At 39.9% G+C, this 24849-nt stretch overlaps 1 protein-coding gene across 4 annotated transcripts in view; it reads right to left on the bottom strand.

Annotated features, from left to right (window-relative positions):
* GRIN3A (glutamate ionotropic receptor NMDA type subunit 3A) overlaps positions 1-24849 on the bottom strand; it is a 287822-nt gene that overhangs the window by 37082 nt on the left and 225891 nt on the right. For all 4 annotated transcript variants that reach the window (XM_078436632.2, XM_060609162.3, XM_078436634.2 and 1 more), the window contains 3 exons: positions 19193-19338; positions 13521-13636; positions 5387-5538 (listed from right to left, as the gene is read on the bottom strand). In XM_078436632.2, coding sequence (XP_078292758.2) covers positions 5387-5538; positions 13521-13636; positions 19193-19338 — 414 coding nt within the window. The remainder of the gene's footprint in view (positions 1-5386; positions 5539-13520; positions 13637-19192; positions 19339-24849) is intronic.

A 24849-nucleotide genomic window follows, 5' to 3' on the forward strand; every position in this document is an offset into this window, starting at 1 on the left:
AGGAATTTAAAGTCTGCCATACGTTTTCCCCAGTGGAACTCATGGACAATAAGTTTACTGTGAGCGTAATGCTAGGAGCATCATGAAGAAACATCTGAGGTCATTTAAAGTTCCTTTGAGAATTGCCGGAGTCTGGTCGGCAGAATTGGACGTGCGATTTTCTAGGTGACTCTGGGGGACCAGATAAAGCCCTGAAGTTAAAAAAAAAATGAGTTTATCCTCCAGAGAGACTGCAGCTAGACAGCTCTGGGGTTGTCAAGAGATGGGAGGTGAATAGATCAAAGTCCTCACAGGGGATGAAATACTAATGTCCAATTACCAGAGATAAGAAGAAAATGCAGCTTTCATATAGTGTTACTAGGTGACCATATCGCTTACTAGCCAAAGTAGGTTATTTTTTCAGAGTGAAAGGGTGTTTAATTACTCTGTGGCAACATATGTAGACTAGGACTGGATGTGGAAAATGGAGAGTCGGGCCAGAGATAAACGAAGGAATGTCCTCCTCAAGGGCACCTGTCGGGAGAGGTACCCTGCAGCACTCCTCCCCCTGGGTGGTGAAGGAGGTGGGACACGTTCATTAAACCGCTATTTTATTTACTCCACCCAAGAAGCCCCTGAAGAGATGAAGAAGCTAAGATTGAGCTGAGTTAGTCATTTGCCCCAAGCAAGCTGATGGTAGATGCAGGCTTCTAATCTGGCTTGTCCCATTTCAGGGCTGGTCCTGGTTTCTACACTAGCACAGCCCAGCAATGTACGGCATTTGAGGCAAAAGGTATGGGAAGCAAAGCACTTACGTAAATGCTTCCTTCTTCTGACCTTTTCTGAAAGCTTGGGGAAAAAAAAGCAGGTGGAAATTCATGGATTGAGCCAAGGGAAATCCAGCAGGCAGAGGGCCTTCACAGAGGAGCCCAAGCTCAGCCAATGAGATAAAGACTGGTTTCATTTAATTATATTCTGCCTTTGGGTTCGGTGAGGGAGACATTCTGAAATTCTGTCATAGGTTGTTCAAGACAAATGTGCCGGCTGGTGTACAAGGATACGCACTGCTGTTTAAAAATAATTTTTTTTTAACGTTTATTTATTTTTGAGACAGAGAGAGACAGAGCATGAACAGGGGAGGGGCAGAGAGAGAGGGAGACACAGAATCTGAAACAGGCTCCAGGCTCTGAGCGGTCAGCACAGAGTCCGACGCGGGGCTTGAACTCACGGGCCGCGAGATCATGACCTGAGCCAAAGTCGGACGCTTAACCGACCAAGCCACCCAGGCGCCCCCGCACTGCTGTTTAAATGCACACAGGTGAGCATCATCATATGGCAGTTTGCTACTGCACAGACCAGGATGCACCATACTGCAGAGCACCGTTCCTGAGAAAGAACAGCTCCATGCGTGTTCAGAAGATTCCCCGAGGCTGGGGGTGGCCTGCTTACCTCTACACACACAGAATATTCTTTTTTTTTTCTTGTCTGAGGTTCCAACTAATGATACACTTCCCTTCCATTCTTCTCAGTCCTACCTCTCTCCTCCTTCCAAATTCAGCTGACTAGGAGAGAGGGCCCAGGGTGGTCTTAACTATAACTTGATCCTGATGTCAGTCTCTTATCCAACTGCTTCTAATTCACTACATCCAGAATTTCCCAAACAGTTCTCTCCTGAATTTGACCTGTTAAAAACCATGGCTGGAAAAAAAAATGTAGTGTATTTTGCATGCATGACCTGAACAGTTTATGGCTTCTAATGACTATTTGTTATTCAAAACTTATCTTCTTACTTGTCCACATGTAATTTGGTTTTGTTCAAAATTGCTGCTAAATTCATAAAAATCCTTGAACATTTATAGTGAAACCTCAAAATCCTTAACAACATAAGTGATCTTGTGGCTACCATATTTGGGCATAGTTCAGTATTTTACAAGCACTATCTACCTTAATTTTCACCATAATCCTATAAAGTAGATATTATCATCCCCAATTTGCAGAAGCTGAGGCTCAGAATGGCCAACTAACATGTCCTGTATCACATAGCCAATAGGGTTCAAATCCAGAACGGTCTCTGAAGCCCATGTTTTGAACCATTATGCTGTACTGTAAAGAATATTAATATTATCTCAGGATGATCCACTGGATCAAAGCTAGGAGGGCGCTTGCAGATGATAAAACCCAAACACCTCATTGTACAGATAAGAAGTGGTTGGGATGAGAGAGGAAGCAACTTTTCCATTTATGGAGTGGGTATGGAATAGGTGAGTGATTGCTTATTTGGCATCCATTCTCCCGTGTCCCTCTTCCTAAGGGAATGCTGCTTTCATTTAGGTATTCTCTATGTGACCATGTATTTCAAGGGAAGCCGTCCCATCATCAGTCCTAGGGGATGAGTCATGGTTGGTCTAATCCATCATGATGATTTCATTCTCCCTGCACTGATTGTATATTAATATTTCCATCATTTGCTGCTTGTGTCAGGTTTCTTTTTTTTATTTTTAGTTAGTTTATTTATTTATTTATTTTGAGAGAGAGAAGAGAGCAGGGGAAGGGGGGGAGAGAGAGAGAGAGAGAGAGAGAGAGAGAGAGAGAGAGAGAATCTTAAGCAGGTTCTGCAACGCCAGTACAGAGTCTGACATGGGGCTCGAACTCAGGAACTGTGAGATCATGACCTGAGCTGAAATCAAGAGTTGGATGCTGAACTGACTGAGCCACCCAGGTGCCCCTGTGTCAGGTGTCTTTCCATAAATGATCTCCTCTTCTCAGAACAAAACAGCAAGGCAGGTGTTATCATATTCATTCATGGATGAGGAAACTGAGACTTAATAGCAGCTAAGTCATTCAGTTGTTAATTGGTAGAGTCAGGATACAAGTCCAGAAATATATGGCTTCAAATTTATCATGCTTTGTGGTAGCTCTTTTCATACTGGAATAAATAGATTTATGTTAGTCTCCAGAAGGATGTTCCCCTCTATGTGCCTGGTGGAGTTAGGTTCTGAGTCTGCAGAGTCCTGTACCTCCAGTGGAGGTTTGTCCAGTGGAGTCAGATGGTCCCTCCAGCTGATATCTCAGTCTGATGGTCCTCTGAAATGGCAACAGCCTAGAGGTGTTCATGTGATCAAGCAGGTTCAGATCATTCCATATGGCTGGCTTTGGGGACATGACTGAGAGGCTCCTTTTGCCTTGTCTAATGTCTTTTTTGTCAACTTTGAGTCACTTGGAAGTTTGGCATGAGTTAACCACGGTCACAGCAAATGGTAGAAAACACCAAGTGAACTGCTGCTTTGCACAATTTAAGTAACTGGTTTTTATTCTTTCTCAGCTGACTTAATTCAGCTACCAGTATCAGCCCAATTTTACTTCATTTAGAAAATGCCATGCAAACCTCTCCAAATAACGATAAAAATGCCTGCCTAACAGGGTTGTAGTGAGAACCAATGAATTAATGTCCCCAGTACAGCTTTTGTCACATAGTAAAAAAACAGAACATGCTAGTTCCCTAGTTCCCCATTTTCCTCTTTGCTTCCTTTAAATCTTTGTTCTATGACTATCTTCTCAGTGAGATATAATATGAGGTTAAAAAGGAAGATATGACTCAGATTGGCACAGGGATTATAGGCAGGCTCTGGAGAAGCAAGATTTCAGCTGGGAATTTATAATGAGAAGGCATTAGCTGGTAAATGCCAGGCGTAAGACTTTTGGGGAAGGAGGATGTAATAGCATGTGCTGAGATGCCAAGGCACAGAAGCCACTGGTGTATCTCTATCTCAAATGGCCACTGTGGTGGGGCTGTAATGAGCCAGGGGAAAGTGGCATGAGACGAGGCTGAAGCTGTAGGCAGGATCAAGTCCCACAGGGCACTGTAGGCCATGTTCTGCATTTCAGATTGTTCCCTAATTAACACGGGAGGCCAATGCAGGCTTCTAAGTTGAAGAGTGATCTGCCACATGGAGAATAAATTGGAGAAAGGCAGACATGAAAACAGACATCAGTTAGGAGGCTTTTGCAGTGGCCCAGATGAGGGATGATGGCTTGAACTAGAGCCATGACAGCAAAGATGGCAATAAACGGGCATACTTGAGACATATTTTATAGAAGGAAAAAATATGGCTTGTTGATGGATACGGAAGGTGAGATGTGGGAGGCATTAAGGATCCTTGGCAGTTTCTGGAATGGACAGAAGCGCCATTACCCAAGATGTGAAGCACAGGAGGAAAAGCAGATTTAGGAGAGAAGATCAAGGGTTCAGTTTTTGACAAGTTAAATGTGAGATGCCTGTAGGATATCCAAGTGGGGATGTCAAACGGGAAGGTAGACATATGGTTCTGGAGCTCAGAAGAGTCTGTGTAGAAATACAAATTTGGGAGTTGTTGACAAATAGAGGCTATATGAATCCATTATTGTTGTTGGCTATAGTTTTTTTTTTTTTTTTTTTTTGGAAATGTCTGGCTGACCTTGTACTGATTTATTTGGCTTCTCTTTTAAATACCTGAACCCATGGTTCTTGTTATATCTTTTAGTCTCCTATCTTAATTATCCACTTTGATGGTTTCTTTCCCATTACATTGTAAAAGCAGAGCACTGCAATAGAAAGATGTAGATTCTATTTGTTTGCCCTGGGCAAATCACTTAGGACCTTTGGGTATTAGTTTCCATCTGTAAAAGAAAGGTATTGGCTGTTTTCAGTTTAAAAAATCTATGATCCAGTATTGAAGAATTACTGGGTAAAGTATGTCTATTTTTGTAAACCCACAAAGGATTCATCTTTGGACTATCGGGAAAATAGCTTTGATTGGATCTTGAAGGACAGTCTGAAGTCCACATCGTGACCAACAATTAACACTTAAACTGAACACTGTTTTGTTTTTATGTTTATTTTTGAGAGAGAGAGAGAGAGAGAGAATGGGGGAAGAACAGAGAGAGAGGGAGACACAGAATCTGAAACAGGCTCCAGGCTCTGAGCTGTCAGCACAGAGCCTGATGCAGGGCACGAACTCACGGACCGCGAGATCATGACCTGAGCCGAAGTCGGACGCTCAACCGACTGAGCCACCCAGATGCCCCTAAACCAAACATAGTTAATGAGAATCTCAGATACTATTGCTGTAATTTGAACAGCATTTCTTCTGCACTTGAGAATATTGCATAGAGAAGAAAATGGAAATTCAGACATTTACTCATCAAAATAGCATCACATTCAAATATAAGACAAACTTGTGTTATTGCAAATTCCTATAGGAATGGGCACTCTTCAAGTGAAGGTAGGAGTCATTCAAATATCATGGTGAGTTCTAGTAGATGTAATGGCCTGGTTTGTACCACAAGACACATGTAACAGTGCATTTCGTCACATCCTTCAAAGTAAGGCTTTATGAAGCATCAACATTATCAGCACTTTTTCCCTTACCTCAGTGACAGCAAAGCTTCTCTTTCCACAGGGAACCACCTTGTACCATTTGTCATGCAGCACATCCATGAACCCATGAGACTTGTACTGACTGATTAGCTCGGATATATTGGAAGTCAGTGGAGAGTTGGGTGGAAGACCAATGCCATATCCTAGAAGAAAATATAATCTCAGATCAGCTTTTCGCCTGAGAGGTGCCTAAGAGGTTGCCACCACAATTGTGTGATGTTGCCATCAGACCTGGTAACAAGGGTAGGGTGAGCTTTCACTATCTTTCCTTCAAAGGACTCAGAGATGTCCAAGGTATGATTACCTTGGATCTGCTGCCTTTCTGAGAAGGAGAGGAGACTGGAAAGGAGAGGAATGGGCTGCACACTGTGTTCTAGCGGCACATTGTATTCCAAGGCCTTCTGCCCCTCCCTTCAAGGTAATTTTTTTTAATGTTTATTTATTTTTGAGAGAGAGAACAGGAGAGGGGCAAAGAGAGAGGGAGACACAGAATCCAAAGCAGGATCCAGGCTCTGAGCTGTCAGAGCCTGACGTGGGGCTCGAACTCACGAACTGTGAGATCATGACCTGAGACGAAGTCAGACGTTTAACTGACTGAGCCACTCAGGCACCCCTACCCTTCAAGGTAATTTTGAGAAGCTATCTTTGAGGCCTTTACCAGGGCTAGGATTCCCTATCCACCTCTCCTAAACCCCTCCTCTGAACCTTGAACACACAAAACTGGATTAATTACTATCTCTTGTTTATGGCATTTTCTTATCATTGGTCACTTTTGTTAGTTTATTAATAATGAGACCATGTAAGCATAGAATATAGCATGAGCATTGAAACATCCACAAAAACATGTCAAAAAAAAAAAAAAAAGAGAGAGAGAGAGAGAGAGTCTGGTAATACCAAGTGTTGGAGAAGATGTAGGTCAGTAAAATGTAGGTCACTTACATGTTGCTTCTGTAAATACAAACTGATATAACCATTTTGGAAAATAGTTTGCTATTATTTTTTATAGTTAAACATTTACATGCTCTAACATGAGCAATTTTAAGTACATTCCTAAAGAGCTCCTCCACAACCACATGGGAATATGTACCAGAATGTTCCTAGAGGCACTGTATGTAATAGCAAAAACTGAAAACAACCCAAATGTTTTTAAAAAATATTTATTTATTTTTGAGACAGAGGCAGAGTGCTCAAGAGGGGGAGAGGAGCAGAGAGACAGAGGGAGCCAGAGGATAGATGTGGGGCTCCAACTCACAAACAGTGAGATCATGACCTGAAGGGAAGTCAGACACCTAACCAACTGAGCCACTCAGGTGCCCCCCAAATTTTCTTTGACAAGAGAATGAGTAAATAAATTGTGGAATGTTTACACAAATGTAGTATTGTACAGTGTGAAACATATAAACTAGAACTACATGGGATAATATGGATGATTTCTAGCAATACTGAATAAGAAAGATCAGTCCCAGAAGATTCCAGCATGATTCCATTGTGTAAATGTAAACACATTCACAACAAAACAGTCTATTTTAGGAATTCGTATGTATGTGGCAAAAGTATAGTTAGAAGAAAATCAAGGAAATGATAAGCCAAATATCCAGGACAGTGGTTATTTAAGGCAAGAGAGGCAGGGGGGAAGACTAAGGAGGAGCAAAAAGGTGGATGTAATGTGTTGTCAGAGTTTTATTTATCAGCATGGACTCTGTATTCTCACTCTGTGCGGCTTTACTTCCCTTCCAAACTATTAATTCACTGTTCTTTTCTTTGATGAACCATGTGAAAAAGCTAATTAACTACATTTTGTCTTTAACTATTGGACAGCATGGTCAAAAAAAGATGTTTTGCCCTCAGGATGATTGAGGAAGATAAATTAAAGTACAGCTAGCTCTTTTTTCACCGATAAAGACTAAAATGCTGTCAAGAATTCAAAGATGCTTCATGAAAACAAACGCTCGCTATAATTATTCCATCCTACAATTTATTTCCAAGGACATTAGCTTTTGTTGTTGTTTTTTTATTGTGGATACACAAATCCTTTTTTAAAAAAATGAGGCTTGAGATACGTTTATAACCAATAAAAGACAAAAAAAAATAATGCAGAAAAAATTTTTGAGTTTTAAAGAGCTGTATGGTGTTTTTCCCCTGATAATTTTGTTTGTTCCCTAACAATGGCAAGTAAAGGAAATGATGACAATGTCAAGAGCATGATTAGAATTTTCCATCCAAAAAGCTATTTTGAGTGCCTACTTTGTGCCTAGTAGTTTTGGTTTGAAAGCAAGACTGACAAGAAAAGACTTTAAATAGGCAGCCTGTTCTTCTGCTGATGTTATCATTAAATAACATTTTTTATAATAGGTAACTATAAGGAAGTAAGCAGTTTTCTTTAGAAACTTTTATTATAATGAATGCAATTGACAACTCAGTCGTACATTCACTCATTCAGCCCTTATTTACATGTCAGACACAATAACGGTCAAGTGTCTAATAACATTCAATGACTGACTGCCTCATGCAATCTTTCATTCACTCATTCATTCACTGAACAAATATTTGAGTGAATAAGCACTGTGTTCAGTGGTCAGGATTCAGCAGTGAGCAAGGCAGATATAGTCCCTGCGGTCATTGAGTATGTACCTTAACAGGGAGATAGTTTTCACTGCACCATGTAATGATTACACCATTACAAGTGAGATAAACGCCATGAGAGAGAACTGGGGCATATACAACATATAGCAGGAGGAATTGGAACTGTCTGGTAGAAATGGCTTGATGGTCAGGGCAAGTAGGCCAGATTTGCCGAATATTACTGTATTTTCCCTGAGGCAGTAATTTTCCATGACAATTTCTAATGTGAATTGAGAGATGACTATATACCATGTTCTCTAATAAACTTTTTACGTACCTTACCCCATTTTGCACTTCATGCACTAGATGAATACTGTAGACTATGGTATACAGTTCAGTTAAATCACTCTGGAATTTAGTAACAAGAACTAGAACATATTAAGCCCTACTGTGTACCAGATAATATTCCATATGTGTCTAGCCCTTATATGAACTTACGGCACAATACGTATTACTTAGAGACTTAAAGATTGAGTAAGTAAACTGCCCGAGGTCACAGAGCTCATAGTTGTCAAAGCTAGCATTTGAAAGTAGGTCTGTTTGAGTCCAAAACCAATGCTCTTTCCATTGTGTCCAGGACAGCATGTGAGCAAGACAAGAGAATACATGGCTTATTTCCTCTTCAACACAGGCCCTATCACTATAGTCATATTGATGTCAACTCCCCAAACCAGACAATTCAGTAAAAAAACACAATCATCTAAACTGGTGGTTTGTTTTTAGCAGACACAAGTATATATTATTCATAAGCAGATTTTGTTTATAAACTTTTCAATAAATTGTGTAAATATAGCATAAGCACAGCCCTAATAGGTATGTGATTGTACCTATATGAGGGAATTAATTAGCAAGGACACTCCCTGACTATATTGTTTCTCCTAAAAATCTTCTCAAAGCCAACAACTGCAGCCTAGGTTAGTGTAATAATGGCAGAACTGTTTTCAGTTCTCATTTGATAAGCATTTGTTGCACACCTATTCATCTGTTCATTAGTTCCACAAACGTGTTGAATGCTTATTCTGTGCCGGATATTCTGCCAAGGGCTGTGGAGACTTCCAAGTTAAGTCAGACACTAATTCTATCCTCATGAAGCTCATGGTGGTAAGGGGGAGAGGAGACAGACATAAATAAGTACATAATGTGGTAGAAAGTTATAGGACTTTTCTGGAAGACAAGGTAGATGATGCATAAATCCAACAAGGTAAAATATAAAAACCAGATGCGATGAGGAGGATGGATGAAACTCTATAGAGTTCAGAGGAATGCGATCTTGCTACCAGATGAGAAGGGTAAGAGGAGGCATCTTAGACTGATTCTTGATAGTGGCATTTGGGGTAGATGAAACAAAATACATGATGTAAAATTTAAAAAGCTGAAATTAATACTTACGATGAATCTACATATTTTAAGAATAGTTTTTTGGCACTACAACAGAAGTATTAAAAACGCCTTGGGGAAAAAGCTATGTTGAATTTGCAGAGAGACATTTATAAAAAATTATTACATAGGAAATAATAAATATTAAATCACCCTATTCCATCATGTCAATTTGCAATTGACTGCTAAAAATAGATTACTGTCCTTTTTAATTTTCTATTTTAATATGTATATTGAGTATTGGCATTTAAATGATTATTGGCATTAATCATAATTATGAACCAATTAAAACAAACTATGCATACAGAACAAAGGGAGAAATAGGAAAAAAGTTAGTGGTGATTAGAAGAGGTGTTTGTTAAAAGACATAAAAATCCACTTTATTCAGAAACATAAAATAGTAAAACCTTGAAGGTTTCATTTCTGTCCTTCTTTTTATCAGTTGCTTTTCAAATTTGATTGTGTTCATTGGTCAAAGAATTCTGATTTTTAAATTGCTGACTCAACCTAGCAGCCTGAGTTGCTTTCATTATCATTAGAAACGTGGCTTTGCAATAAAGACGAGGTTGACTATTTTGTGGTTGATGGATGAAGCAAAATGGAATCCTTCAACCCTAAAGATGAAGGCATCAGGCACCCTGGAAATTGGATACAGCTTAATAGCCCAAGAGAACAATTTTCAGATCTTTTCCCCATGGATAAATCAGCTTTACTCAGCTAAGAGTAGTAGAAATATATTTTGGCTAGCAAATGTATAGTTAGAAATCCATAGACTAAAAGAATCTTCCTGAAATATAGTTGGGAAATAGGTATTTTGAAAATGAGATCTTAGATAGGGTTAAAAAGACTTCAGGAAGAAAGGTTAATTCATTTTTGCTGTCTGTCCTTGGAATACTGTATTTAGCTACGCTGGGGCAATGGCCATTGAGAACACATTGTAATAGCCCCAGGTATAAGGAAGACTCTAAAAACAGGTTTCTCTTACCCCCAGAACATCAAAGTGGAGAGAGAAGTGTGTGGGAGAAGTTGAGATATGTGAAGGCTATCTATCCGGAATAATTTTATAGGGAATTGGTCTCAATCTATGAATTCAATATACCGGATGATAATAATTTATTGGGCACTATTTGCTTGTCCATGCTTTGCCTGTATTATTTTACTTAACCTTCACAATAGCCCCACTCTAGATGTACTATTCATAAACCCATCATGCAGATGAGGAGCCTGGAGAACAGATGAAATGACCAAACCAATGGGGCACAGTTAGTAACAGCAGCTCTGCTCTAACCCAAGCGCTCAGACTCCGGCACTGTATTACGTATCAGCGGAAAGCAAGTAAAGGAACAAACTCAAAAACAGGCAAAGGTCTTTGGCAGAAAGGTCACAAATCATTACTGTGCGGTTCCATTACTCTTTCTTCTCATTTGACCTTTATTGTCAGCTAACTCCAATGCATAAATTTGGGACATGTATTCATTTATCTCAACACTTTCTTCTTTTCCAGAGCACACTATATGTCTTTGTGTCCCTGATGTGTGGTATTTAATATGACGAAAGGCTTTCCACATGCTTCTGAATTCTTAATAGTTTTGGTTTGCTGTGCTGAGTCCTCAGGAAAAGGTTTCAAAATCAAAGTGAACCCACTGGCTCATATTTGCCTCAGTTTTACCTTTTAAGCCTAAATAAATGCAGAATGGTGAAGCTGGGAGGGGGAATCAGTAGTCACAAGCAGTTGGTGTGATATCAATACTATATAAAGTGAAGGTACATTCAACATGAAGCAATCCAAGGACTGTTTTCCCTCTTAAGTTCTCAAAGCCATTTAAGCACTTGGGAAAGTAGGTGCAGACTCTCAGGATCCTTTGATGAACTACATCAGTAAGTGAATTAAGTACTTATTTCAGATTTAACCTAATGAGTTACATCATAGGTAATACATCGTCTATTACATACCTGCTATAACACAGTTGATACAGATACATATATATAAAACATTTCTGTAAGCTAAAAGGGTATTGGTCTTAAATTGCTTTCATGACATTTTTATATAACTATAAGGTCTGATTAATTAATAAGTCCACATCTTTATAAGTTCAAGAAACATATATGTTCTTAAAGCATATAATATTTTTTAAAATTGCATTGAGAGAAATATTCCCTAAAAAGTTAGGAGATTAATTTTTTTTTAAAGCAGCAATCAAGACTTTTACTAGTATCTTGATCACACCATTTTTTGTAACTTAGAAGTATCCTCCCTTTGTGTTTTACCAAGTTCTGTTTGTAAGCTGTGAACTTGTTGGCAGGGGCAGTACTGAATTAAATTTTCTGATTTGCACCTCATCCAGACTAAACCAGCAATGTTTTTTTTTTTTCCTTTTAAAATAAACCAACAATGATGAGAATGTTTTCTATTCAAATCTGTAGTCTTTCTGTTCTCTTGCAGAGAGAGCTCTTCATGCGCCATTTTGTCCTCATCCCCTTTGAAAACAATGTGGTATGTGGAGATGATGGGAACTGTAAGACACTAAGTCTCAGGAGCACAGATGGAAATGTAAACAGGAAACCAGTGGGGAGTTAATTGTGTGGCATCTGGCACTGGGGTCTAGCAGAGGCAAAAAGCCATCTCACCACTGTCTTTTGACAAGATAGGGTTGCACCCTGAAGACAAAGGTGGAGAATGGAGTCCCTCATTCTTATGCCCGCTACAAATGATTCATTGTTAGTAGCTGCTAAAGGCAGAAGGGACCTCAATTACCCAGTGCATCTAGGACAGAAAAAAAAAATCTAACATCCCTTCCATATCCCCAGATGCCACAAAAAATGGGATTTTTTTCCATTGTTACGTCAAAATGGGTTTATATAATAAATGTTCTTTTGGTTTCTTGCTTTTCTTTTTCTTTTTTTCTTTTCTTTTCTTTTTTTTTTTTCAGACTTTGCTATTTCAGATTGTAGTTTTAAGAGAAGACAACTACCACTAAATCTCTCTCTTCTTGAGTTCTATCCCTGGTTCAGGTGGAGGTCATTTTGCTTGGAGAAAAGATTGATTTCTCTTAGGAGAAGCTTGAAGAAACAGCATCAGCTCTTACATTCTCATTCATCACAAAAACAAAGACTGAAGTAAAAAATTTGCTGATACGTTTAGGGAAGACAGAAACCAACTGTGGCTGGGAAATTGGAATCAAAATAGTTTTGATACACTAGTTAACATATAGGAAAGAAGAGTTTTCTGGAAATAGGGCTTGTGCACCCCCATGGGACTGTTTCAAGTCAAAGTGTTTTCTGACAAGTGAGCATGGCTGTCTTGAGAGCCAGCATGTACTGTCAGAGAAGGGAAGCTGGGAATTGGGAGATGTGAAATTTGCTGGTTCAAACTATCAGCTCCATGTATCAACTGCTGTCCAGAATGAAAGGAGAGACTGACAAAGCAATCCTTCTTTGGTTCTGAAGTTTGACTGATTGGTTGATCACGGTGGGAGCCAAAATTTGCTGCCAGTGGGGAGAAAGGCAAACCTGAGGTCCCAAACAAGGTTTTGTTTAGGACTCTTAAAGGTTCCTAAGGTACAGAAGGAGTTTTCTTTTTCTATTGTTTTCCCAGCTAGTGGAAAAGCATGTGTTTAGGAACCAGGAGGTTTAGACGATTATTCCAGGATAATCATCTAATTGTGTGATTATGTAAAAATGATGTAATGTCCCTGGATTTTCTTGTGGATAAAACAAGTAGATTAGAGTAAATCAACACTGAGGTCCTTCCAGTTGTAGAATGCAATCATTCTAGTTTTGTGCCGGATTCATTAAAGGATTTGGTCATAAGAAAAAACAGGTTAAATGAAAATTGTTACACTGTCAGCTTGCCACCCCTCTCAGATAATCTGAAGCAACATCATTTGGGTAACAGCAATGTATTTTGTTGTTGTTTTTTTAGTAATTGGGCAAATAAATTTTTGTGGGGTAGGTGAAAAATAAATTCCTAAGTTCAGCAACTTAATAGCTAAGTGCTTATGAGCTGAAAATGAAAACAAGGGAAGATGAATAGCATTTTGCCTCTGACTTTTGCGTTTCTGACTTGCGAGGTTGGCAAACTGAGCACATCCTGTGTTAAACGGAATCGAGAGTGACTGGCTAATACCTTCTATAGCAAATGGCTTCCCCACTGTTAGAAGTTTGCAGTCAGCATCTATTGACACTTCATAATCCAGAAGGGCTTTGTCCATGATGAAGGCGTCTAGTTTCTCTGGATCATTCCTATATTTAAGACCAAGAGAAGAAAAGAGAAAAATGATTCATTAATGGACAGAAAGGTTGACAGCTGGTTTTTGTTTAGGGGACAGAAACCTGGACACAAAGGGCAGCCCAATCTAGGTAGCTGCTGACTCAGCCTGTTGACAACTCCCTGACCCGTAGAGAACAGAGCAGGGGAAACAGATACTCTTCTAAGACAGCATGACATCTTTCCAATGGTTTATCTACCATTTCCTTTTATTACTACTAAATCCAACAACAAAGCCAGAGCGACTGTGAATTAAAGGGAAAGGTTCATTTCTCTCTCTTTTTTAAATTAATTTATTTACTTTGAGAAAGAGAGAGAGCACAAGCAGGGGAGGGGAAGAGAGAGAAAGAGGGAGAAAGAATCCCTAGCAGGCTCTGCACTGTTAGCGTGGAGCCTTACACAGGACTCGAACTCATGAACCTTGAGACCATGAGCTGAGCCAAAACTAAGAGCTGGACTCTTAACTGACTGACCACCCAGGTGCCCCACGGTTCATTTCTCTTACATTAACTGAATGACTCCTTTGTGTGAGACATGGTATTTATTATTCTCTGCACCCTATATCACTCATAATGACTCTGAAGTGGTTGGTATTATCCCATTCTAGCAGATGACAAGGCTCAGAGAGTCAAAGTCCAGGTTGCATGCAGGTTGATCCAGGTTACATAGCTAGCAAGTGTTGGAACCAGGTGGTCTCATTAATCAATATATGGAAAATTTTATTTCTTTCTGTTATGATCACTATCATATTCTTCAGAGATCAGACATCATTTCATATTTAGGAATACATATTAAGGAAATACAAATATGAGATCTGGCACTCCTAGGGAAAAGATGGTTGAGGTCTCTTTAAAGCCCATGAGCTAGCATTCAATAAATAGGGAGGGGAAGCACAGGTAATAGATCTCAGTGATCTGCTTTATTAATATATCTCCAGAGAATCACGTTTCACTCCCATCCTAGGAGGTGGTTCAGGCAAGAATCATTTAAGGTAGGTGTCCCTGGCCTGTACCAGTGAATCAGACGTGGACTGGGCTCAAGATGCCAACAGATACCTTGTGCATTCTTCATGTGTTCTCCCCATTTTTTGAATGTAGGCACAGAGATGGTGCAGAGGAAGAGGAAGATGTTTGAGCATTGGATGAGTTCCCATTTAGAAAGGAGGCAAGGAAGGAGGAGTTTCCAAAGTAACTATTTACAGTGTATGCAATGACTCTTGTTTTCAGTCACCTCAAATCCTTTTTGGAAAGTTATAGGACATACATCCATTTGAGAAAGGCTTTCCGACCCTCAGGGCTGTCCAACCATTTTGGCAAAGAGAACAACCCTTCTCTATTCCATCTGGGCTCATCATTCCTCTCTTAGAGCCAAAGATGAGTCTATTGGAATTCGGTATAGTGGAGTGGCCTCAAACTCAGAATAGAACATGGCTAGGGCCCATCAAAAATCTAAAAGCAAAAGACACCCATAGACCCCTCTAAGATTCATCAGTGGGAAGGAAGTACATATTTACACGGACACAGAGTAAACAGATCAACTTCCCTTCTTAATGCCAATGACCACTGCTTCCTCTTTTTACTCTTCCAGGAAGTGAACAGCTTATTCAAAATGCATTCCCTTTTCCAGGGGTATTGGATTTAAGTCGCAATGAGGACTGTCTTTAACGTTAACCAAAATAAAAAAACATCTCTCAGTTCCACAGCTGTGGGAAGCTTCAGGAAGGGTTGAGGATGTGAACTGTCTCCTAGGAGCTGATGATGAGGAACCTTAATGGAATCTTGGCAATAAAATAAAAATCAAGCTGAAAGATGTTTCTCCAATAAAAGTTTTACTGCCACAGAAACAGAATGTACCTTGGGAGCTACACAGCAACAAGTTACCATTTACCAACACTCTGCAAATATTTGAGGTAGCAATAACAATAGAAAAAAATTGGGGTTCAGTTTTTCTAACCAGTAATTGCTGAGGTCCAGTCTCAGTGGTATCCTTAAATAATTACTCTTGATTTTGGACTGCAAAGTGGAGTTAGTTATGACAGGTGTCTATGGCACAGGAAGGCAAGAAGCAATTAGCTCACAGACTCCCATGGGGCCCTGAATCACTGTGAGGATGTGGCTGGGTGTGATCCAGGTATAAGCAGCTTCTAGACTGGCTGAATCATCCTTACAGTTGGCAGGGCCCTTGGTTGTTTTTCCCATTATAGAATCCTGCTGTCTTTTTGAGAGTTCACTTAATAATACCCACACCACAAAATAATACATACACGACAATAATACATATACTATAGGTGACTCTAGAGGTTGTGTTCTGCAGGTCAGGGCTCTGGGATATTGGGGTGGGGGCGGTAATACAAGGACTGTGATTTCTTGGAGTCGTGGCCGAGAGCATACCCAGTGACTGGGCCAAAAGTGGAGAGAGAAGCCCAAAGATAAGGAGTCAGAGGGCATTAATGGTAAATTCTGCCTGTATAACAATTTCACCTACCTCCATCGGCGAACCACCTGGGGGGGGAGCTTATTAAAATGCAGTTTCTGAGATGGGATCTGACTGTCTGCATTTCTCACAAACTCCTAAGTGCTAACTGGAACATGGATGTTGCTGGAACATGGACTATTCTTTGAATATCAAGGACCTGCTTTTCTGTTATGGTTCCTAGACTGGCCTGCAGCAGTGATTGGATTCTAGGCACCTGGTTCTAATCCAGACTCTGCCACTTGCTAGTTAGATTACCATGGACAAGTTGCTTCTTTAAGGTCTCAGTGTCTTCATCTGTGCCTGCTTTTCATTTATTTATTTATTTATTTATTTATTTATTTATTCATTCATTCATTCATTCATTCAACATCCAAATTAGTTAGCATATAGTGCAACAATGATTTGCTATATATAATCTATATATATATAGATTATATTATATATAATTATATACATTATCTATATATAATATAGATATATTATATATAGATTATTATATATATATAGCTATATATAATCTATGAGTAGATTCCTTAATGCCCCTTACCCATTTAGCCCATCCCCCACCCACCCCCTCCAGTAACCCTCTGTTTGTGCTCTATTTAACAGTCTCTTATGTTCTGTCCCCCTCCCTGTTTTTATATTATTTTTGCTTCCTTTATGTTCATCTGTTTTGTATCTTAAAGTCCTCATATGAGTGAAGTCATATGATATTTATCTTTCTCTGATTGACTAATTTCACTTAGCATAATACCCTCTAGTTCCATCCACGTAGTTGCAAATGGCAAGATTTCATTCTTTTTTTTTTTAAATTTTTTTAATGTCTTTTTATTTATTTTTTGAAGGAGAGAGAGACAGACCATGAGCAGGGGAGGAGCAGAGAGAGAGGGAGACACAGAATTAGGAGCAGGCTCTAAGCTCTATGCTGTCAGCATGGAGCCTAACACGGGGCTCGAACCCACAAAACTGTGAGATCATGACCTGAGCTGAAGTCGGATGCTCAACTGACTGAGCCACCCAGGTGCCCCAAGATTTCATTCTTTTTGATTGCCAAGTAATACTCCATTGTATATATATACCACATCTTCTTTATCTATTCATCCATTGATGGACATTTGGTCTCTTTCCATACTTTGGATATTGTTGACAGCGCTGCTATAAACATTGGGGTGTATGTACCCCTTCGAAACAGGACCTGTATCCCTTGGATAAATACCTAGTAGTGCAACTGTGGGGTCGTAGGGTAGTTCTATTTTTAGTTTTTTGAGAAACCTCCATACTGTTTTCCAGAGTGGCTGTACCAGCTTGCATTCCCACCAGCAGTGCAAAAGAGATCCTCTTTCTCCACATTTTTGCAACATCTGTTGTTGCCTGAGTTGTTAACGTTAGCCATTTTGACAGGTATGAGGTGGCATCTCATTGTGGTTTCGATTTGTATTTCCGTGATGATGAGTGATGTTGAGCATTTTTTCATGTGTCAGTTGTGTACCTGCTTTTCTAACGAGTTCATCTCTCCAGACTAGAGTGGAGACAACTCTGAGCACCAGGGCCTTCTCAGGTGAAGCTTCTAGAATAAATGAATAGCTTGAGTCAAGTGGACCTGGGGACTGCCACAGTAGTGGCTCATCTTGCTCTTTCACACTGCCAAAAGAGCCCAGTTTGTCAGATTACTACCTAGCTGGGAGCCACTGCCATCTCCCTGACATCTTACTCTCTCAGCCATGAATTTGCTTGAAGTACAGAAGAGTACTGAAGAAGGGCTGGAAGGCAAAGGAGCACTACACTCTGTGTTACAGATGGACTCTAACATTTTAGTGTTCTTGCAAAACTGATAGTGCCATTTCCTAGTGCTTACACACCCTACAGAATGTTATAAATCTGAGAACCTAAGGCTTCCTCTCTAGACTCTGTAAAATGTCTGTAAGTAGTTTTAGGGGCCTGTCACCAGAGTTCTTGAGAAACATAAAGCCCTTATGTCCCATGAAGCTATTTATTTATTTCTCTTCTTTTTTTAAAAAATTAATTTATTCTGGGGGGGGGGGGGAGAAAGAGAGAGGATGAGCAGGGGAGGGGCAGAGGATCTGAGGTGGGCTCTGCACTGACAGCAGAAAGCCTGATGTGGGGCTTGAACTCACAAACTCTAAGATCATGACCTGAGCTAAAGTCAGATGCTTAATTGACTGAGCCACCCAGGTGCCCCTATTTCCCTTCTTCCTTAAAAGAGAATTTGAAGTGGCAAGTCCTTTCATCCATTGGGAGGATTACTGTGGTTGACCATAGATAAACCAGTTTCCTGGGCAGCACAATTTTAGGGGTTGGAGGCTTGAATGTATGTCATTGTCCTGAGACCATCAGGCACAAGGGAGATGGGACTGCTCACCCTCATGCTGTGGTGCCTATCAGGAGCCATTCATCCCCTTCTCCCAGGCAGACTACATGAGCGAATCCCTAACTGCACCATCCTCCTTTGCATTCAGCTTCGTTGAATTACAGGCTCTGATAATCTGCCATGGCAATGTGATTGCTCTTGATTGCTTCTCATAAATTCTGATGAGAAGAATGCAGGCATGGGAATCATTGCCTTTTATCTTATTTCCTTTCTACAGGAAATCTCTAAGATAAATTCCATTTCCTTATGGCCAAAGGAGACAGTCCATGGGCTTAGAGATTCACCGTGCAGGAAAGGGTTGCCTTGGGACACTTTATCCTCTGGCCACATTCCCTGACTGTTTGATCATTTCAGCACCATTGTTTCCTCGGTGATGTCAAGCCAACATTTACTTCCCCCACCATCTGCTACGCTAATGACCCCACTGGCACTTTGAGCAAAGCTACCGCCAACTGGGGACTATGCAGGTAACTAGTAATCTAGGTCACATAATTAAATGCACACTATTCCATACTGCCTTCTCAATCTCACACAGTGTGAGGCATTACTGAACACACAGTGGGTATATTTAGCTGTCATTTTAAAAAACCAACACATACTATATATATTGGTAGCTAAGACTTCTCTTTCAGTGAGAACTTTTTGAACCCAAGAGGTTGACACTCACTTCAAAAACTCCACTCCATCAGGGGTAGCTGGGACGTTGTACCTTCTCATATACTCATGCATCTCTGGGAAGCTTTGCCTCACATAATCTTCAGCACTGCTTTCCCGGACAGTTCCAAAGCGGAAGCCTTGAGAGGGATGATGTAGCTATGAGGGAGGAAAAAAAAAAGATATTTAATATCAATTATTCTTAGAATTGTTTTCAAAATTTTCTTCTTCCATCATTCTTTGGGACCTAACAGTGATTTAGAATTTTCCAAACACACATCATCATTAACATGTACATAGAAATGTGCAGATACGTACCTGCTCTTTCATATCCTAGCTTTCACATAAGTAATTGTTCCAACTTCAGAAGCAAATGTATGGAAACAACGGACATAAAACAATTTTTTACTTTATGTTGAGAACCTATCAAAATTCTTCAGACACTGTATAAACTGGCATGTGGAGTCAGCCTATTACAAATTGCATATCAGACAAAGGTATAAAGATAATAAATTAAAGGTTGTGCTCCTTGGTTAGAACTACACAAAGGCCAAGATAAAACCTTGAACTACACAAAGGCCAAGATAAAACCTTGCATCTTGAGGGGTGCCTGGGTGGCTCAGTTGGTTAAGCATCTGACTTTGGCTCAGGTCAAGATCTCACGGTTCGTGGGTTCAAGCCTTGCGTTGGGCTCTGTGCTGGCAGCTCAGAGCCCAGAGGATGCTTCGGATTCTGTGTCTCCCTCTCTCTCTGGCCATCTCCTGCTCATGCTCTGTCTCTCTCTCAAAAATAAATAAATGTTAAAAAAAATTTTAACAACAACAACAACAACAACAACAAAAAACCCTTGGATCTTGAGATTGAAATATGCCCGATCCAAAGCAGTTGAATACATCTGTTTATCTGTTTTATGCTATATTTTAGGTTTGTTGAATTTATATTTAGTATAATTATGAAATTATCTCTTTCCTTTAGATAACTGTATTTTTCAGTGCTGAATCATGCTGTATACTTGCTCAAATGGAATGGGATGTGGGACAGTTAGGAGCCACAGAGGAGAAGGGGAGCAGGGGTAGACACACTATTATAGTTCTCACACTAATACAGTGCACAACCTTGCAGTGGGGAGAAGTAGCACCCCGGGAGCTCTGCAGAGGCTTTCTGTCACCAAGGATAATAAAGATACAGCACGTGCAACACTATTTTTCATGAAAGTTGTACAGAAGTATTAATGTAGCATCTAAATTTAAGATTATTTCCAATATAAGATTGAACTGGGATTGGGCCACGTTATAAAAATAGTTGAATATCCTGTAGTCAGCAGTATTTTAGAGATGATACTTCTCCACAACTGTTAAATTATAGTTCCCGTACTTTTTGTTCTGCTTCATGTTAACATATTTGATATTATTGATTCTGACATGAAGTCCTGGGACGGGAATCCATGGTTGGGCTTCATGAAGTTTATAAAACTCCTGAAATTATAGGCAGCATTTTATTTTATTTTTTTTAATAATTTTTTTAATGTTTATTTATTTTTGAGAAACAGAGAGACAAAGCACTAGCGGGTGAGGGGTAGAGAGAGAGGAAGACACAGAATCTGAAGCAGGATCTGGGCTCTGAGCTGTCAGCACAGAGCCCAATATGGGGCTCGAACCCACGAGCCGTGAGGTCATGACCTGAGCCAGAGTTGATTGCTTTACTGACTGAACCACCCAGGTGCCCCAGGCAGCATTTTATTTAAATAGGTAATTTTCTTTGATGAAGAAAATAATACAGTTTCTTTTTTTTTTAAGTTTATTTTGAGAGAGCCAGAGAAAGAGAAAGAGAGAGAACACAAGCAGGGAAGGGGTAGAGAGAGAGAATCCCAAGCAGGCTCCACATTGTCAGTACAGAGGCCCACAAGGGCTTGAACTCATGAACCATGAGATCATGACTTGAGCCAAAATAAAGAGATGGACAGTTAACCAACTGAGCCACCCAGGCACCCCTCTTTTTTTTTTTTTTTACAGTTTTATTTATTTTTTAATAAATTAGGTTTTCAAGTTGTCAATAATGCCAAAAGGTTAAGGACTCACTAAATATGGTAACAACTTATATTTAAGATGAATTAGTTTTGTAACATGATAAAAATCTAACAATATGGCAATAAAATAAATAATAAACAAATTACATGGCCATCCTTATAGGATATTATGCAATGTATAATCATGTTTTAAAGCATATATATATATATATATATATATATATATATATATATATATGGAGAGAGAGATCATGAGCTGGGAGAGGGGCAGAGGGAGAGATAGAGATTGAGATCGAGATTAAGAAGGAAAGAGAGAGAGAGAGAGAGAGAGAGAGAGAGGGAGAATCTTAAGCAGGCTCCATGCTCATGGAGTTTGGGATGGGGCTCAATCCAATGACCCTGGGATCATGAGCTGAGCCAAAATCAAGAGTTGGATATTCAACCGACTGAATTGCCTTTGAACCACCCAGATGCCCTTGAAGCATATTTAATAAAACAATACAAATGCTCATATGACAAATGGAGAAAAAGCTTTTGTATGGTATGATCAAATTAAATATCTATATAGTTACTTTAAATGTTGTGATCCTCAACATATATCATATATGTTACACACACACATACACACACACACTTTGGAAGAAAATGTATCAAGATACTAACAATGGTCGTCCCATTGCTGGTGAAATTACAGGGGTACTTATTTATTTATAGACTTACAGAAGTATGCCTCATGTCTATAACTAGAAAAAAGTTTATTTTATGATCAGTGAAACAAATTCCTCACTAATTTATTCAACATTTATTGAGGGCCTACTTTGTATGACTTTCAAAGTTATTGGGGCCACAGAGGTAAAAACCCGCAATCATTCCCACATAGGGGAATGTGGTGGTTTATGTTATATTTTGCAGATCCCACTGTTGAGTAGGTGATAAAGCATAAGGCATGTGTTTAATGTAACTGTCCACACACTAAACAAATTCTAATGTTCTCTGCCTCTCTGCCATTGAGGCACCAACAATAATAACAGTAGCTAATATTTACTGAATATTTATTATGTGCCAAACATGTTTTACATGCATTATCTTGTTTATTCCTCATAGCAGCTTCATGAAGGGGGCACTATTATTACTTCCTTAAATTTTTTTTTTAACATTTATTCATTTTTGAGAGAGAGAGAGAGAGAGAGAGAGAGAGAGAGAGTGGAGGAGGGGCAGAGAGAGGGAGACAATAGAATCTGAAACCCAGTTCTCTGAGCTGTCAGCACAGAGCCTGACTCAGGACTCAAACTCACAAACCGTGAGATCATGACCTGTGCTGAAGTTGGATGCTTAACCAACTGAGCCACCAAGGCGCCCCTATTACTTCCTTTTTAAAGATCAGTGAAATGAAGCTTAGAGAAGCAAAGTAACTGGCATAAGATCAAACAGTTACAAGCAGAAGGGACCGAGTTAGAACCCAAGCCTGTCTGATTCCGAAGCCCATGCTTAACCGACTGAGCCACCCAGGCGCCCCCCCCCTTTTAAAAATTTTTTTTTTAACATTTATTTTTGACACAGAGAGAGAGCATGAACAGGGGAGGGTCAGAGAAAGAGGGAGACACAGAATCTGAAACAGGGTCCAGGCTTAAGCTATAAGCACAGAGCCCAACGTGGGGCTCGAACCCATGGACCACGAGATCATGACCTGAGCCAAAGTCGGATGCTTAACCGACTGCCGAAGCCCATGCTATTATTAACCTGCCTTGTGGCTCATGGCAGCAACTGGAGAGAAGATGCTTATTACAATAAATTCACTAGTCTTTTAAAATATTTGCAGGGCACCTAAGCATCTGACTCTTGATTTCAGCTCAGGTCATAATCTCACACTTCGTGAGTTTAAACCCCGTGTCAGGCTCCTAGCTGACAGCACGGAGCCTGCTTGGTATTTTCTCTCTCCCTGCACCTCCCCCACTTGCATGCATGCTCTCTTTCTCAAAATAAGTCAATACACATTTAAAATATTCTCCTTAAGCCTTAGGCCCCTCTTGGCATTCTCACAGTTGCAAACTGCAGCCCTGTAGCTTGAGCAAGGCAAAGCTAACAGCATTCTGTCTGCTCAACACCTACTCATTTTTTAAGGCCCAGACCAAGTCTTTCTATCTGAAATCTTTGGTCTTAACTAGCTTCACCGTCCTATCTAGAACAAAACCATAAACAGTTTACTCTTTATCTGTGCTGGTATAGCACCTTGCATGTATATAATATGTAGTCTAGCTGTTTATTTAACCATCTTCCACTCTTCTTGTGCATTACTTCCTTTGGTTCACCCAAGAAACTTATGAGGTATTTTTATTTTCTTCCTTTTATAGATGAAGACACTACTGATTAGATAGTTTGTCATTTGCCCAAGGTCATAGAGCTAGTAAATTTCAGACATGGATTTGAACGTAGGCAGTATGATGGAAAACAGTGACTTTTTGAACAATGTGAACACTGCTTCTGATACTATGACTCTTGTGTGGCAAGAGTGTGGTCATTACAAAACTTGTGACTTAAGTGCCCGGTGGTGAGCTAAGGGCTCTAAATATTTTTAATTCTCACAATAATTCTGCAAGATTGATGTGATTTTCTTATTTTACAGATTAAGATGCTGAGGTTTGGGCAGTTAAAGTGACAATCTAGGGGCGCCTGGGTGGCGCAGTCGGTTAAGCGTCCGACTTCAGCCAGGTCACGATCTCGCGGTCCGTGAGTTCGAGCCCCGCGTCAGGCTCTGGGCTGATGGCTCGGAGCCTGGAGCCTGTTTCCGATTCTGTGTCTCCCTCTCTCTCTGCCCCTCCCCCGTTCATGCTCTGTCTCTCTCTGTCCCAAAAATAAATAAAAAACGTTGAAAAAAAAAAAAAATTAAAAAAAAAAAAAAAGAGAAAAAAAAAAAAAAAAAGTGACAATCTAATTCTCACAGCTAGCAATTAGCATGACTCAGCCCATGTTCTTTCCCCCCTGAAGTGCAGACTGAGTTTCATTCATTTGCATATCACGGTGACCTATATGACACTTGGCACCCAACAGGTGTGCTATACGTTTGTCAAATTAACTTGCTCTATCACTTCTCTATTTCTCTCCACCTGCCTGACATCTCAGTTCATTCACTTCCCTAACTAGGGAAGTTCATTCACTTCCCTAACTAGGGAAGTTCATTCACTTCCCTAACTAGGGAAGTTCATTCACTTCCCTAACTTGCTGCATGCACCACACCCTCCTTCTGTAAGCCCTCACAGTACACAGAATTTTCTTTGCTAGAATCTATCACAGGTCACTTCTTAAATTAAATTGCGTGACAGTTTAGTGTCTAGATTTTCAGCTTCTTCACTGGACTGGAAGCTGTGTGTGATAAACGTGTGATTAACCACTGTATTCCAATGACTTTCATTGTATAGTTGCTCAATTAAAATGCTTGGCCAATGATTGATAACTCTTCTTTGAACCCAGAGTGAAGCGAGGGCTTTGTCGTCCTACTTAGCACAAGAGGGGCTAACAATCTAGCTTACAACTCCAGCTTTCAAAATGAACCCTCCTTTTAAGAGGTAAAGGGATGTTAGGTCAGTAATTCAATACTTTTGTCTTATATATGAAAAGAATCCCTTTCAGAAGTCCATTTTCGCACA

This window comes from Panthera onca, chromosome D4 (genome assembly GCF_046562875.1).
Source record: "Panthera onca isolate mPanOnc1 chromosome D4, mPanOnc1 haplotype 2, whole genome shotgun sequence".
Lineage (NCBI taxonomy): Eukaryota > Metazoa > Chordata > Mammalia > Carnivora > Felidae > Panthera > Panthera onca.